The sequence below is a fragment of the Bos grunniens genome, chromosome 5 (assembly GCF_055505025.1).
Source record: "Bos grunniens cultivar Pamir isolate PY7600 chromosome 5, Bosgru_T2T1.0, whole genome shotgun sequence".
Classification (NCBI taxonomy): Eukaryota; Metazoa; Chordata; class Mammalia; order Artiodactyla; family Bovidae; genus Bos; species Bos grunniens.
Genome location: NC_141169.1, coordinates 58,219,962 through 58,237,114, shown reverse-complemented (window position 1 = coordinate 58,237,114; position 17,153 = coordinate 58,219,962). Strand labels below are relative to the sequence as shown.

Here is a 17,153-nt window from a genome sequence, read left to right as displayed (position 1 = left end):
TCTCTTTCCCCTTTTGTGTATTTATTGAAAGAATGGTGTGAGAGAGAATATGGATGTGTGTATGTGATAATAGATTTCAGACCCCTCTTAATATGTCTGAGCACGGCTACCCACCTCACTCCATTTCGACCTCTGTGAAGCAATGTGATAGTGTGCGGGTGGGCGAAGCGGGAATTATTGCCCCCATTTTACGGCTGGGGAAAGTGAAGCTTATGTATTTTCTGCTTCATTTTCCCCTAAACCTGCGCGTCTTACCACCCTACTCCTCACCTATATATCACACATACATACATACAAGGCTCCAGTTCGAGATTTGCAGTGTTTGTTAGGGCTCAGGAGCAGCACTACGTTGGAAGTGAGCTCCAAGGGAATTCGCATTGACGCTGCGTTTCCCAATAAGTTTGCCTTTTTTTCTTTTCTTTTTGCATATTACAAACAGCAGAGTTTTTCAAATATATTTATTCACATTTACATATGATTCTGAATGTATCAACCGTCTGTACGAAAATTATTGTAAAGGGGCTAATTTTTTTTTTTGCTAAGTCACTTCAGTCGTGTCCGACTCTGTGTGACCCCATAGATGGCAGCCCACCAGGCTCCCCTGTCCCTGGGATTCTCCAGGCAAGAACACTGGAGTAGGTTGCCATTTCCTTCTCCAATGCATGAAAGTGAAAAGTGAAAAGGAAGTCGTTCAGTCGTGTCCGACTCTTCGCGACCCCATGGACTGCAGCCCACCAGGCTCCTCCGTCCGTGGGATTTTCCAGGCAAGAGTACTAGAGTGGGGTGCCATCGCCTTCTCCGGTTAAAGCCTCCCCAAACTACCAGTTCTTGGACCTGCCACTGTCTCAGCTCACCACAAAACATCTCAGACTGCCCGAGGGCCACCCCCGAAATTCCTGTGCTCTGAGGCCCCAACTAAAAGGAGGAAGCACCGACGTGAAGGCTGCTTAAATTCCCAGGCTCCGGGTCCTTAGGAGAGGTATTTCCCTTCACGCCCGCGAATTTGTCATCCAAGGCGGGGCGCTGGAGGTAGCCCCCGCCAAACCCCGGGGGAGGGGCGAAGGTCAGTAGCGGCGTTCCTAAGGCCTCTTTCAACCCCGCCTTGCCTGCCATTCAAGTCCCGACTTTTCTCAGTACTGGTTGAAGTTTCACTTTGGCCCGCCTCCATCTCTCACCTGATTAGATGTTTATAAGTTAAAAGGCGGGGTCATGAGGGCATCGAGATTTTATTGGTTAAAGTATACGCCTGTCAATGGGGTGCCGCCCCCTACCTTGAGGAGTTCGCCCTTTAGTGGCTCCTCACCTCGTCCATCTTCAAGGTTTCCCTCACTGTATTGGTCTGGAGTCTCGCCTATCCAGTCCTTTTCTCGTACTCGTTGGTGACAGCGCCGAAAGAGTCCCGCCTTTCTCCTGAGGATTGGCGGATTAGCACGCAGAGAGCCCACCCTTGATGGTAGGCGGGTAGTCGTGCAATTGGCTGGGGCCCCGCCCCAGGGCGAGGAGGAGGAGGAGGAGGAGGGGCAAGAGGGTTTGGTTGAGCTGCAGCTGTTTGTCTGTTCGACACAGGCTTGGGCCCGACGGGGGAGACGGAGCCCCAGGTACCGGGCTGATGGAGCCCGCAAGGGCAGGGGCGGAGGCACCCCGGAAAGGAAAGCGGCCTGGTCTGAGGGCAGAGGAGGGTCTGGGCCTCTGCGAGGGGTTAGAATGGCCCACTGGAGAGGGGAGAAGGGGACCAGGCCCCGGCAGGCCTAATGGGGGCGCTGAGGAGGGGGCCGGGCGGGCTGGGAGCCCGAAGTTGGTGAGTCGGGGAGGCGGCCGGGAGGTTTTGGCGGCTGGGCTGGGGGCCGGCGCAGGAGGCCCGGGGCTCGCGTGCGGGCAGGGGCAGGCCTCAATGAGCGGCGCCGAAGAAGGAGGAGCTGGGGGAAAGGGACTGGGCGGCGGGTGAGGTAAGTCATTCGCCGGGAGGTGAGGAGGGGTCAAACCCGACGCCCTGGCCCCGAGGGGAACCGGGGCGGGACTCTCGAGAGGTCTTATTGGAAGGGTGAGGGAAGGGCTCTTAACTGGGTAAGAGGCATTCTTTTCAGGCAAAGTGGCTATTATAAAAATAACTAGGGTGCCCCAGAGTTGAGCCGAGAGGGATCAGTGTGGGAGGACTGACACAAGCGAAGAAAGCTTTCCTAATCTAGAAGACTCAGGTAGCCGGACTAGTGGAAGCAGGGCCACGAATCAGTGATGGGAACTTCAGGGAATGCTGAAGGGTGAGCTGGGGGCCTTGGGTTTTGCGAGTACTCGCGCTTTTGTTCCCATTGGTGTGGAGATGTGGCAAGTTGAAGTTTTCTGATACTCTCAGGGTAGACAGTGAAGACAAATTGTTTTTTTTCTGTGACTGTTGGCAGTTCCCAACTCAGCCCCTACTCTCTCCCTTGGCCTCAAGCTGGTTTAGGCTGCAGTCTCGGTGTTTCTTCTTACCTCCTGTTTCATGTCCTGTGAAAAAGCTAAGAAGTTGGGTTTGGGGGATGTTTGTTCCTTTCTTTCCTGCTTAATAATGTGGTCTATATTGGGGACCATATCTCTCACCTGGAAGTGGGGAATTAGTGATTCATTTTCTGCTCTAGAAATGGGCTTATGTATCCCCAACCATCCAAAGATCGTCTGACCATAGTTGGTGAAACTTTTGTGGTACTTAGACTTGGGTATTTCCCAGGCAGGTAATGATTATGTGGAATCAAGCCTGGAAATAGGTGATATCACAGAGGAAGGGATTTGGGGAAGAGAGAAATTTCATTCCAGAAGGTTGGCATCACCCGTTCTTTGTCTCCTTCTTCAGGAGCTGGGGTTTCTGAGCTATTAGAAAGCTGGGTCAAACAGAGGCACTCGGGGAAGGAGGTGAGTAGAGAAAAGGAAGATGGATTTCTAAGACCCAGAGGTCCCTTCCTCATATATTTTTAACAGTCTACTGACCTCCTTAGTTCCCCCCATAGATTGGAGCTTATTGGATTTTCCCTTATTATACTTCCTCCTTTTTCCATTTTATACCACTGTATTTTATAACTACTTTCTTTTTAATTAGACAAGTGGTATGTACATATTAAAATATTCAGGTTTTATGGAAGTGTAAAAAGTGTAAAACCTCCCATATATACCCTGCTCATTTCATCCAGAAAGGTCAGAGATAAGAGACAGTAGATCAAACTAATCTTACTTCACTTTGGGGAATGTGCCACCAAAGGCAGTTCTGTTTTCATGTTCCCACCATGCTCTGGCTTCTCCTTTCCAGTTTTCCCTTCTGGGATGATACTCTGTTATTTATTGTGCTCCTTTCACAGTTCATTCTGTCTTGCTTTTATCAAATTCAGACAAGTAGAGAGCTGTACTCTGGGTTATCCCTTCACATTCTTACACAAACGCACACACCCTACTTGTGCACTGGGTATCCTAAAAGGAAAGTGAAGTCGCTCAGTCGTGTCCGACTCTTTGCGACCCCATGGACGGTAGCCTATCAGGCTCCTCCACCCATGGGATTTTCCAGGCAAGAGTGCTGGAGTGGATTGCCATTTCCTTCTCCAGGGGATCTTCCCGATCCAGGAATCAAACCCAGGTCTCCCGCATTGCGGGCAGACACTTTACCGTCTGGAGCCACCAGGGAAGCCTCTTCAAGAGGATCTTCCCGGGTATCCTAAGGAAATGCCCAAATAGGTGGCCAAAACGTCTTTCTCTTTTATGGGCAGGAAAGAAAAGTTAAAGTGAATCATTTTGTTTGGGAAAATTATTGGCATCTTTGCTAAAGTGAGGAATTTGAGATTTCTGTCCTGTGGTTCATGGTCTCTGCATGTTCAAATTATATGACTCTCCCTTCATTATCCCCAAAGAAGATGGTGGTTCTTCTAAAGGCCCTTTGTGTCTGTCTTTCTGTAGTGATATGAGAAGCTTCCAAATTTTTCTGGCTTTGAAATTGGTTTTCCTCTAAACCTCAACACAACTGGGACACTTTTTTACATCACCTTATTAATTGAATTTGTCCTTACTGGCTTTAGAAGCCCTGTGATGTTCCCAGCCTTTGTACAGTGCCCTTGGAAACCTTGATTGTTGTCCCTCCAGAAGCTTTTGTTTTCTCTTCTACAAAGCCAGTCCTAGAGAAAATTGTGTAGATGTGTATGTGTTTTAAATCCTCACTAGGCTGTGCCATTTCCTACATCCTGATGGTATCCTGTCCCTTTTTTTTTTTTTTGTCACCTTCTTCTTATCTTTTCTACCTTCCCCTTAATCAAAGCCTACTTTCAAGAAAAATGGTCTAAAATTGCTCCACATTAGGGTGTAAATAACGAATAGTCATTTAAAGTATTAATCCTCCCAAGAGTTCTTGCTTTTTAAAGAGGGAGTTAAAGAATGGAAATTATCAGTATAGAATTTCAAACATAGATCTGGAGTTACAAAAATATATTTGGAGAAGAGGAGTTTCCCATTGCTCTTGAAGTCATACCTCATCCCTTCTTTTTGCCCAGGAGCAAGGATTGCTCTTTTACAGTTTGCTTGTTTGTGCTCACTGATACGAATTTGACTTAGGAGGGGACATAGGTATGAGAAGCAAGTGCCTGCTCCCTAATCCTATGGCATTTCAGATTGGTAAGTAATAACCAAAGTGTGAGACAGTGTATTTAAATTAAGGAAATGCAACAGCCTGGTTGGAGGAGGGATACCTTAAAACCCTACACAATACACTCCCACTTCCCAAAAGAGTGTTTTAGGAAAGATTTAGTCATTGACTGAACAGTAACTGAGCTGAGTAAGGAGCCACCCAGGTGAGCAAAGTGTGCATATTCTAGGTCAGGTTGTAGTTTCTGTTGAGGGGCAGAAACCTTTTCAGATGTATGATTTTTTATTTTTCCTTTTTTTAAACTTGTGTTTCTTAAGTTTAAGAATTAATGGAGATATTGAACCAAAGTTTTTTTTAGCACTTAACATTAACTGAAGATTCAGAAAACTTTGTTTTTAACCATAGTTGCCTCAGTGTTACAGTGGGAGGGCTGCATATTTGGTGTGATTAGGCCATCTGAAGCATAGTAAAGTAACGGGTGACAGGAAAAGCAGTTAGCCCATGTGAGTTGCAACAGTACCTTGTGGGCTGGGTCCCAAGAGGGCCCTCTATCCAGGGGAGATGACAAACAGGCGAGAGAGCAATTTGGCCTATTAAAAACGTTCCCAAATGGAAATAAGATTCTGTCCAGAAGGGGAGGAGTAGATGGAGGAAGCAAGCAGGATTGCTTTGACGTTAATGAATACCTACTAGGGGACGACAGAAAATGAGATGGCTGGATGGCATCACCGACTTGATGGACGTGAGTTTGAGTGAACTCCGGGAGTTGGTGATGGACAGGGAGGCCTGAACTAGGAACCCCGACATTGTGTTTTGCTCTGGAGATTGAAAATGACATAAATAGTCACTCTTTTTGAGAAGTTCTTAGTTTAGCAGAGCAGACAGATACACTTAAATAATGTAGTAAATGTTGTGATAAGAATGCAGTCTTTTTTATTTTTTGACCAGGCCACATGGCTTGTGGGATCTTAGTTCCCCAACCAGAGATTGAACCTGGCCCCAGGCCGTGAAGGCCCTGAATCCTAACCACAGGACCACCAGGGGATTCCCAAGAATGTAGTCTTAATGCTATGGGATTCCAGAGGAAGCAATGGTGAATTCTCTTGGGGTGAGAGGGTAATTACACAATTTCACAGAGAATGTGACATTTGAGTTTGTCCTTAAAAGATACATTAGGCATTTGCTAGGCAGACAAAGTGGAGAAAGGCATTCCAGTCTTTCCTAGGTCAATATGAGGGACTTTGCAGTACCATGCTGATAAGAGATTAAGTGTGCTTTTTTGCTTTTGGGGAAATATAAGGGAGAGGATTGGAGAAGGAACTGGCAACGCACTGCAGTATTCTTGCCTGGGAAATCCCATGGACAAAGAAACCTGGTAGGCTACACAGAGTCAAACATGACTGGAGCTACTGCACAGCAGGGAGAGGGTAAGGGGAAGTAGAAAAACTCTTTTAAGCCCATGACTCATTGGTTAACATTGGATCAGTGCAATGAGCCAAGTAGTGAAATTCAATTTAAGATTTTGGTAACTTGGGGTCTAAACAAAGTTGGAGAGTTGAAGACACTTACTAGCTTCTGTGCTGTCTTTCTATTCAGTAAATCTCACATTAATCCCACGGCCCATTGAATTCTGCAGAAATTGCCACTTCTTTCCCTAGTGCCCGCCATTGAATTGCTCCTATTTCAGCTCTCCTGGCAGGGGTTGGTCAAGACCTTTTAGAGAAGCATAGTAATAAATGATTGCTTCTATCAGAAGGATATGGGACTAGATTCTAGTTCCCAGGGAAGCCCTGGGGCTTCCTAACTTGTTTTCAGTCCCAAAGGAAGTACTTATCCAAACTGTATAGAGGCAGAAACTATCCAGTCTAAGCTCTTGTTCCTGTCCTGCTACTTTCTTTGAATTTCAGTTCAGAGTTCAGCATCTCCTGCTTCCTTAAGTGGTATAGTGGTATTATAGGAGCAAGAGTGCCTTACGAGGAGTACTTGCTAGAAGGATATTTGCTACTAATCTGTTGTGTGATAGCTGGCTGTATGGGCAAGTTGGTTGATTTTATTTGCCTCAGTTTCCTCACTGTAAAGTACAGATTGGACTAGATGACCTCTAAACTGCCTCTAATCTGCAAAACTGAATTTATACGGCTAACATAAGGGAGGGAGCTAGACTCCAGTGGCTCTTTATCTGAAATTCAGTCTCTATTGATAGATGACAGACTTCTGGAGGCATCCATTATATGTAGTTGGGCTTCCCTGGTGGCTCAAATGGTAAAGAATCTGCCTGCAGTACAGGAGACCCAGGTTCAATCACTGGGTTGGGAAGATCCCATGGAAAAGGAAATGGCAACCTACTCCAGTATTCTTGCCTGGAGAATTCCATGGACATGGACAAAGGAGCCTGGCAGGCTACAGTCCACGGGGTCACAAAGAGACACTACTGAGTGACTAACATACACATCATATGTAATTGACATAGGAACTCAAAGTTACCAAGTGGGAAGGGATCTGAGGAATGGAGTCCTGCCCTACTAGGCATCAGCAGGCTAAGCTGCTAACAACCCTTTGTGTTGGTTTGCTTGTTTGTTTTTTTTTTTTTGCCATGCTGCTTGTGGGATCTTGGTTTCCCAACCAGGGATCAAACTCTTGCCCGCCTTGCAGTGAAATCTCAGAGTTTAACCACTGGACCGCCAGGGAAGTCCCTTAGAAAGCTTTCCTGTTCATATTTTCCTCTGCTGGGAGAGCTACATACACTAAAGAACTTGCCCCTCATTCTCCACGTTCCCCTTCCCCAGTGGACTGATGACAGAGTCAAGCCTTAGTCATTTGATAAGCCATTCTTGTGAAGCTGGAATTCTGAGGGAAGTTAAGTCATTCTCATCTGAACTGAAAGGGCTGAAGGGAAGAAAAATCTCCTCCCTTTCTTGCCTCAGGTTTGAAGGTAATAGTCATCACACCACCTGACTGGTTGGCTGTGTTTAGTTTTTTGCCTTCGGATAGCTCGTTTGCCCACTGTCAATTGTCAGCCAAAAAAATCATCACCAGAATAGGGGAGAAATCAATTGAATCTTATGTGTATTATTCCATTTCTGTACCCCTGATCTTTCAAGAGTCTAGCTGTTGCATAGAAAATGTGATACTCTTATTAACAAGCTGGGATTAAAGATGAAGGCACAGAGATGGGCAGCTGGTCAATTACCGTGAACAGAGGAGATAGGACACAGTCTTGAGCTGAAATACTGGAGTGGGAGTTAGTCTTTCCTAACCCAGTAGTTACTAATCTCTGACAGTTCAAGAAAGTTTGCTTATTGACTCTGGCTTGACTTACCATCTGTTGGGGTCAGTGATGAGGGGCTTTTCGACCCGAGTGTCTGTGACTGTTTCCTACCTTTTTTTATTTTCCTGGCCACGCCATGCCACTTGCAGGTCCCTGACCAGGGATTGAACCCAGGCCACGGCAATGAAAGCATGGAGTCTTAACCACTGGACCGCCAGGGAATTCCCTACTGTTTCCTATCTTCACACTTCCAACTCCTACTGTTTTCCCAGGCCTAGAAAGATGTGTCTGCAAATGAGAATTCAGTTCACTCTAACTTAGTGTTCTGCCCCTTGGATCAGTTGCTTTGAAATGTGAGGAAGTAAGTCAAAGAATCTAGTCACTTTTCCTGTTGTTTCTTAAGAGTATAGTATATGTGTATCAACCTAAAGGAAACTTAATCAGCTTATGACCTGTAGGTTTTTTTTTTTCTCCCTATCATTTCATCTGTTTTCAAGTGTAGAGTTATAATGGCCTATCCTCTTTACCTGTGAAACAATGTATATGAAGTATTACATAAATATATTTTTAAAAATAATCCTCACAGATGCTGAGAAACTGTATAAAGAAACATTTCTTAAAGGTACCCAGAACTTTGAATTCAAATTCTGCCTTTTACTATTTTCCCCTATTATCCTTCTTACTCCACCCCCAGATCCTCATAGATAAGGAAGCTGAAGCTAAGAAAGGTAAAAGGAGTGAGTGGCCTAGGATCACAGTGGGTTAATTGACAAAGCAGAGAAAAAACTAAGGCTTGCCTGATTCCAGAGCCCTTACCACTGCACAGGACTGCCTCTGTTGACTTTAGCATTCCATTTTCCTAATTGCTCCATAACTTTAGTGGCAGGATTAGAAAACCTCTGACCCCTGGAGAGCTATATTCAGCCCTCATCTTAATTTCACCTGGAAGTGCTTTTGTAGGCCAGCCAGAGATTAGACTTCCTACTAACCCATCTTCAGTGGCAGGCCTCTCCAAAGCAATGTTTGTTGAATTTTTTTTTTTTTGATCATGGCTCAAAAAAAAAAAGTTTTTTTACATCAAAATTCAGCGTGTGTACATACAACCACAAGTGAAGAAGCATTTTCACAAAATGATTCTTGTGCTTATTATTTGCATGCCACATGGTAATTTCTTTCTTTTTTTTTTTTTTTTTAATATACTGATCATGATCCACCAAGCAATTTCAAGATCACTACTTGGCTTACACAATAAAAACACTCCTTTAAAGGTTTGAGGATGAAAAGAGCTAAAGAACTGTGACTAGTAGTTAAGAAGCTAATTAATACTAATTCTTGCAGTTGCAGTACTGGTTCCCAGAATTTTGGATTTAACAGACAAATTTAAGGGTTTCTGTTTTTCCACATAAGTATATTTAAAAAGCTTACTACTGACTAGCAACACCATTATTTATTTTAAAAAAAAGTTATGTAGGAAACTTTATATATTTCCTGTTAATAAAAGAAAGATTTATGTAGCAGGAAAATATCTGAGTTCTTTACATACCATTTTCCTTAGTCTCATTCTCCCTAGAGGGAAGATGAGTATGTATCTTTCCATACCTTTGTCTTTGTAGAATTTTGCTTTGTTTATAGAAATAGAATCAGCCGAGTGTTTTGCTTTTTTTAAAATTGAACTATAGGTCTTAGAGGCTTATCCATGCAATAAATACATATTTACCTTTGAGAGAAAATTGATACTAAGAAGTTAGAAATCGTGTTATAAAGGATACTCTTAAATTGAATAAATTTAGCTTTGTGAAAAACTTGCTGTATCATTTAAATTTTAATCATTTCATCATAAACCAGTGAAAAGTTCATCACAAAGTGGCACATGTATATCTGAATTCTTAGGACTTATTGACCTGGGGGACTACAAAATACCCAGTAAGATCAGAGTAATTTTATTCAGTCCTCTGTCTTAATCTAGTCTATGCTGAGACTTTTCTGGGCTTTCTCATTTCTATCTCATTTCTCTGTTAACTTTCTCTTACACTTTTTTTTTTCTTTTTCCTCTACCTCCTTCATGTGATGGCTGCTCTTTAGGATTATATTGATAACAACTAATATTGAGATGTCCTTTAATATATTAAATTGATTATTTCTGTGAATCAGGGCCACTAAATAATACCTGTCTTACTGTTTATTAGCTCTATATTAAACACATGTTTCACGTAATCCTTAGGGCTATTGTACGAGATAGGTATTTTTTCCATTTTATAAAGGTAGAAGGTAAGGCTCAGGAAGAGAAATTTTCTTGATGTCATATTAATAATGATTAGTAGCTTAATAGTACCTTTTGTCAAATATTTATGTTCTTTATATGTATTATTGCATTTAGTCCTCACAACACCTTTTGAAGTAGGTGCTCATAGACTGTTATCCCATTTTACAGATGAGGAAACAGATGCACAGGTAGATTTAGTATTTTGTCCAAAAGTTCATAGCTAATAAGCAGAACTAAAATGAATCCAAGGAATTGGACTCCACAGCTTTTGTTCCTCTATGCTTCTTCCTCTGTGGCTTTTCTATCCTTTCCATGTTTACTAATATTGCAGATATATTTTTAACCCTGATATTGCAGATACATTTAACCCAAAGCAATTATTTTTTCACTATATATGTCACAGAATATGATGTTTATGGAGTCACTAGAATCAGTCTTGGAGAAGGGAAACATCAATTTGAACCAACAAAGTACAGTCCAAGCAGTGCTTAGTTTTGGGGTGAGGTGGTTTTGCATGTTCTGATCATGCTAACACTTCTTTGAATCTCATAGTTCTTTTCCCCTCAGAGTCAGGTTTGGATGATTGAACACTCAAAGTCCCAACTTCTCTCTCTTTCCTCTGTACCACCAGCTTTCCTAGCCACTTATAAGGTAGAGAAGGTGGTTCAGTTATATTCTTTCATCAAGTATTTATTGCTTGAAGACTTATTCCTGTGCCATCTTCTGGAGATTGCTGCATGTGTTTAGAAGGTACACCTTCTTTCTCTGCCTCTGATTTGGAGGGCTATAGCTGTTAGGCCTTTTCAGTGTGGAGAGTAGTCTTATCCCTAGAGTAGTCTTATCCCTAGGCATCAAGAAGAGAGCTGCAAGTTGAGAGTAAATCAAGCCTACTGACTCAGACTTGATAGATTTTCAGACTCAGAGGGGTGGCAGAAACAAAGGGAAAGAGTTAACACTGAATGTAGTCTGTTTCTCTGTTACCTTTGAGCAGAAATGAGGATAGATTTTTCTGGTAATTGGATCCTGGTTTGATTTTCAGAAATGTCAGTTTTCAGAAATGGTCATGTATGAAGGATATAGAACCAGAAGCTATCCCTTTGCTCTTCACAGGGATGACTGTTACCTACACCCCTAGAGTGAATTTCTCATTTTGAAGGCTAGAAAAAAGGGGTAAAAAAAGGACAGCACCAGGACACCAAAGAGATAGTAGGGATCTGGGGCACTTTTGGGTGGACCTGGGTGTTCTTTAGGCCAACTAAAAGTTGATCGATTTGCTGTTCTTTGAAGACCTGGTGGGGAATGGTTGGGAGATTAAAGACTACTCTCACGCAGTTTTTAGTCTTTCTGTTGCAGCACACTCTACTTTAAATGCTATTCTTATTTTCTTGATGTCCACTCTTAACCACTGAGTGCCAGGTGCCTGGGACCCGCTCAGTGGTGTAAGCTTTTAATGGTGGGTGATTATAAGACTTAAGTCCTTATTGGAGCAAAGAAATGGAGATTCTGTCCTTTCTCTTAAAAAATGATTGCCATTGTCATGGCCCTATGTTTAATTTTACCCACTTTTTTTCTTGCAGAATTGTTGAAGCCTGGACGTCCCCTCCCCTCCCCCTCCCCCCTCTGCCGCTTTGTGGCATCCCCCTCCCTCCACCCTTTCCCACTCTGATAATCTAGCCATGACTAGCAGAAGCACAGCCAGGCCCAATGGGCAGCCCCAGGCCAGCAAAATATGCCAGTTCAAACTGGTCCTGCTGGGTGAATCTGCAGTGGGGAAATCTAGCCTGGTATTACGTTTTGTCAAAGGGCAGTTCCACGAGTATCAGGAGAGCACCATTGGAGGTAAGTACTTCAGGGAGAGAAGAGAGTTAGTGTTTAGAAGGGCAATTGAAGGGGAGATCTAGGGATCTGATTATGCCACTGGCCCTCTTAGCTCCCTGAAAAGGAAATCTTTTATGAAACAAAAAAATTGCCAAAATACCCCAAAACAGGTCTCTGTTCATCCTCTTCCTAGAAGAAAGAAAGGTTGGCCTTTGAGCACCAAAAAAAAAACACTTTTTGTTTTAAGCTCAGACTATTTTCCTCTTCCCAGTGAAGTTCAGTTGAGGGTCATCTTGAGCAGGGTTGATTTGAGGCAGTGGCTCATAATCAAAGGTGTACATCTGAAACTCCTGGGGAGCATGCTGGGCCCTACCTCAGATTGGCTGATTAGTTTCAGAAGGAGGGTGAGATTGATGGCAGTATAGACGTGTATGTTTGGAAAAGCTCCGTAGATGATCTTCGATGCACACATCTGGTAAAGCAGAGGTTAGAACTAAATACAAAAGATAAAGAAATATTCCTTTCCTACCTTGGCTACCTTCTCTCTGCCACTATCCCGAAATAGGGTGCTAATTCAATATGAGAACTCCCCATATTTCTCCTTCTCCACTTTTATTACTTACCTTGGAAATACATTCTTAGACCAGCAGAAGTGATACAAAAAAGTTTAGCAGCCAAATAATATAATGGTGGGACCTCACATCAGGCTTTAAAATCTTCTAATCAGTTCTTGATGTGACTTTTATCTGATGCTTATTGTCTCTCATCTCTTAATCTGTTTTGGTTAGAAGAGTGTTGACTCTGGTATTAAAGCTGGTTCTTTCTAGCCCTCAGAGTTTTACCATGGCGCCCCCATTCCTTAGCTGGAAAGACTTCTGGCAGGAAGGATTTAGCCAAGAGCAGGCTTAATTCTGGTGCCAGGACCCGAAGGAAAATGCTAAACCTTTCCAGGGTATAAGAAGGAGAATGCTAAACCTTTCCTGTAGCTGAACGGCCTGGGTAGTCACTGCTCTTAGACTGACAGTGGAGATATTTTGAAGGAGGGTGGGATGTTCCAGTGCATTTTCCCACTTACACCAACTTCTCCTCTGTTTTCTCATTCATAGCGGCCTTCCTTACCCAGTCTGTTTGTCTAGATGACACGACAGTCAAGTTTGAGATCTGGGACACAGCTGGGCAGGAGCGATACCATAGCTTGGCCCCCATGTACTACAGAGGTGCCCAAGCTGCCATTGTGGTTTATGACATTACTAATCAGGTAAGTGGGCTGAGAAGATTGTCCTTGCTTTTATTTATAGGAATTACATTAGGTGGGGGAGAGAAAACTGGTTCTTGCAATAGCAAAATAAGAATACAAATTACGCTTCCAAGTGTTGAGAAGACAGAGGTAATGAATTACCAGAAACAAATGGTTTCAATGAGTAACGGCTGCTTAGAAGAGGTGAATTTTGAGATTGGACCTGAAGGTGATAGCCCTAGATTGGCAGTTGTTCCAGCCTACCCATTCTCATCCTTGTGTTTTCCCAGGAAACCTTCGCCCGAGCGAAGACATGGGTAAAAGAACTACAGCGACAGGCCAGTCCTAGCATCGTTATTGCCCTGGCAGGGAACAAAGCTGACCTGGCCAACAAGCGCATGGTGGAGTATGAAGTAAGCTGGCCACCGAGTCCTTCCTGACACACTCCCTCTATGCTTGGGACCTCTTTTTTCCAAACCTGCCCTCTCTGAAAACCTCATCTGAGGACATTCATCATCTCATTCCCCAGTTCTGCACCAAGTTAAATACAGCAGCACTGTGACCCTAATGCCAGCCAGGAGATTTTAGAGGAGTCAGAAGAAAATTCCAAAGCAGAGGGGTAGGGGAGTACCAGTACCAGCTGTGGGGGTACCAGTGTGAAAAGAGGAAGGAGGGAGCAATTGAATTTGAGGTAAGGGACTCAAAAGTGTCAGAACCCAAAAGCCCCTAACCAACTTACCTTCTTCCCTGTAATTAAGTTTCCTGACATCTGTTTGTTGGATTAAGTGGTGGAGACCATGGGATATCCCTTGAGGGAGTCATCACCAAATTATGGGTCCAGGGCCAGCTGGCTCAGAGGGGAGGGAACCTAGGATGTTGCCTAGCTCCAGTGCTGCATGGGAGTGGAAAGGCAGTACTTGTCTCTGCCCTACAGTCTGAGTACCAGTACACCCCACCCCTTGCAGGAGGCCCAGGCGTATGCAGATGACAACAGCTTATTGTTTATGGAGACTTCAGCCAAGACAGCTATGAACGTGAACGATCTCTTCCTGGCAATAGGTAAGGTCAGAGCAGCCTGAGGTCTTCCTGTCATTTTTCCCTTGCCTCTAGGCAAGATCACTAACCCAGGTCATAAAGGTAAATGGGAGTATCTCCCTTTATGAAAACTTTAGGTGTGGAAATACTGTAACTTTCCATCGTGACCTCCAACCTTTCATTCCAGCTTGAGCTCCCTCATCTTCAATGTTGTTTGCAATGAACCCTCCCCTCTTGAGAACATTAGTCTCTCACATTTCCCCTTTCCCCCAATCTTTTTTGGGGAAATGAGTAAAATCTACCATACTTTGTTCCCTTCTGTTTTTATTTCTAGCTAAGAAGTTGCCAAAGAGTGAACCCCAGAATCTGGGGGGTGCAGCAGGCCGAACCCGGGGTGTGGATCTTCACGAGCAGTCCCAGCAGAACAAGAGCCAGTGTTGTAGCAACTGAGGGGGTGGCTAGCAGCAAACAAGTATGGAGCTAGCACGAGAGCTAAGAAATAACCTCCATCCCCACCCCTCAGCACACAGCCCCTACGGTAACAGCACACTGAGCCCTGGCTCCCAAGGGCTGCCTCTTGACAGCTCCGTCATGGCACTTTTTAACGCTTCAGCAACAACACCAGGCAGCTGTTGCCACTGGCCTCCTACCCCTACTCTGGGGCTTGGGGGTCAGATCCCCCAGGACTTACCTTCCAAAACAAACTTTCTTCACTTTGTATTATAGGTGCAAGACAGTGACCTACTCATCTTTCCTCCTCCTTCTGCCCATTTTTTCAGAAAACTTTTTTTTTTTTTGTCTCCTGCCCCTGCCCCTTCTGCTTTTGGTCAGTCTCTGTTCTTGATCTCCTTTTCCTCCTCTCCCCAGGATGGAGAAGGTGGTAAACCTAGGAACTGAGGAAGGTTTCCAGTTCAGTCACATTAAGGGCCTTGGAGGAAAGTAAGGCTCAGAGCAGGGGGTAGTAAGGAAACATTGCCTTTTTGTTTTTGTTTGGTTGGAGATTCTCCTATCTGAAAGCACTGCAGCATCCATGAGTTGGCCTTGTGGAGGGTTTTTCTAGGTAGAGGTGGGAATGGGACGGCCAGCTCCCGGGCACCAGGTTGGAGTCTTGCTATTGTCTGACTGGGCAGAAGTGGAAGAGGTGGAGAAGCAGTGTCATCTGTGGCTCAAGAACTCTTCCAAGGCCTATTTCCCCCTCACCCAGCTTCTTAGGTAGCTTCTCCCCCATAATGGGGGAGATTCCGGACCCCAGAGTCCTCCAAAGAATCTTCACTGGTTGCCTGCCTTTTGGCTCTGTTGTGATCTAAATGGAGGAGGGACCAGTTTCTGATACCCATCCTCTGACTTAGGCATTTTTTTCTCTCTGGCCTTCAGATGGCCTCAGCCCCAGCCACCATATCCCCCTGCAGTTTGCACTTTAATTGATGGTAGTTCAGTTGTGATACTTGTTTAATGGGCGGTTTGGTTGATTTACTTGCCCTCTTTTTAATTAAGTGGAATCCAGTGTGTATATGAGATTTGAGGAGGGGCTGCAAAGAACTTTACCGGTGGCAGCTAGTCAAGCCCAATCTCCACTGCTAGCTTCCTCTAACTCTAATTCTTACTTCACCTATGTTCTTGCCAACCTGACTCTTGGGTATAGATTTACCTGGGAAATTAACTGAGCAGCTGGAGAGCAGTCTCAGGATAGCATAGGCGACTCACTGTAGGGGAGTGAAGAAGAGTCCGGCCAGAGAGAGGAGTTTTCTGTGCTTTTCCAGGGTTCCCATTCAATTTGATCCACCCATTACCATGTCTTTTCTACTTCCCTGTAAATAGGTATGATCTTTATTCCCACTGTACAGTCTGTTCTGCCCCCCTACCTCCCATCAGGCCCGATTTCTTTTCTCCTTTGTTAGTATCTTCAGTTTGTCATGCTTACTGCCCCAAACCCATCCCCCATGCAGCCAGTGGTTTAATCCACATACCACTAGGGAGTTGTACCACAGAGGTCTACCTGTGGCCCCCTCATATCATAACACCTGTTCCTGTGGACAGGGAATGACTGGCACTCAAGGTCCCTCACAACTGTCTCACATCACCAGAGGACATTGGTCCTTTCTAAATCTCTAGCCTCTCTCCACGTCCCTCATCAGATATTTTAGAATGTCTTTGGGAAGCCATCAAGGCAAGAGAGAACTCTAAATTCCTTCTTGTTCTAGCTTAGAATTTTGGGGAAATTGGGGGAAATAAGATAGGAGAGGCCATAGTGAACTAGGAACCATTCTGCCCTTTGGGCTTGTAGACTGCTTTCTGTCCCAGAGCAGCTGAGAAATCCATGACGCTGAGATTCTGAAGGACTGAGCTTAGGTTCTTCCACTTATGCCTCAATTCCCTTCCTTTCCCAGGGGCAGCCTTAGTTCCCACGGCCCTGAGACGCGTATTCTCCCCCTCTTTTCCTAGCACCCATTAGCCCCCTAAAGCACCCAGTGTGTCCTTAAAAGTGGAAGAACTAGGATGGCTCTCATACGTTTCTGAGAAATGATGTTCTTTGTGCAGTTTTCCCCATGGAGCAGGAGTGAAGACGTTTCATTGCCTTGGGGCTGGGAAACCATTTCTCCAGGCTTCTCCCTTCCACTACCCCCCTTAGGAACAGGATTGGCCTTAACTTACGGGCCTGTCTGTTGCCTTCCTTCTACTTTCTAGGAGCTCTTCTGCTTTTCTTTGAGCTCTGGTGGGCTTGGGGAATCTTAGTTTTTATTTCCCAGCTCTTCATTTTTTCTTCTGATCAGTTTGTTTGTTTTTTAAGGGGGGGTATCTTTTTCTTTTTTTTGCCTCTAAGAAAGCATTTGCCTTTTTCCCCTTTTCTTCCTCTCCCAACATAACAATCGTGGTAACAGAATGCGACTGCTGATTTACCGATGTATTTAATGTAAGTAAAAAAGGAGAAAAAAAGGTG

The 17,153-nt window shown here is 44.4% G+C and overlaps 1 protein-coding gene across 5 annotated transcripts; it reads left to right on the top strand.

Annotated features, from left to right (window-relative positions):
- The first annotated feature begins 1,536 nt into the window (after window positions 1-1,536).
- Window positions 1,537-17,153, top strand: RAB5B (RAB5B, member RAS oncogene family). Of its 5 annotated transcripts, none has more exons than XM_086400677.1 (7): window positions 1,537-1,598; window positions 2,828-2,886; window positions 11,703-11,964; window positions 13,050-13,201; window positions 13,471-13,593; window positions 14,146-14,239; window positions 14,550-17,153. In XM_086400677.1, exons 3-7 carry the CDS (start codon window positions 11,802-11,804, stop codon window positions 14,663-14,665), a joined length of 648 nt encoding a protein of 215 aa, XP_086256803.1. In that variant the 5' UTR covers window positions 1,537-1,598; window positions 2,828-2,886; window positions 11,703-11,801; the 3' UTR covers window positions 14,666-17,153. The 5 variants fall into 5 exon arrangements, with proteins under 5 accessions (XP_086256803.1, XP_086256804.1, XP_086256802.1 ...); XM_086400678.1 differs by having other exon boundaries at window positions 1,537-1,798; XM_086400676.1 differs by lacking the exon at window positions 2,828-2,886.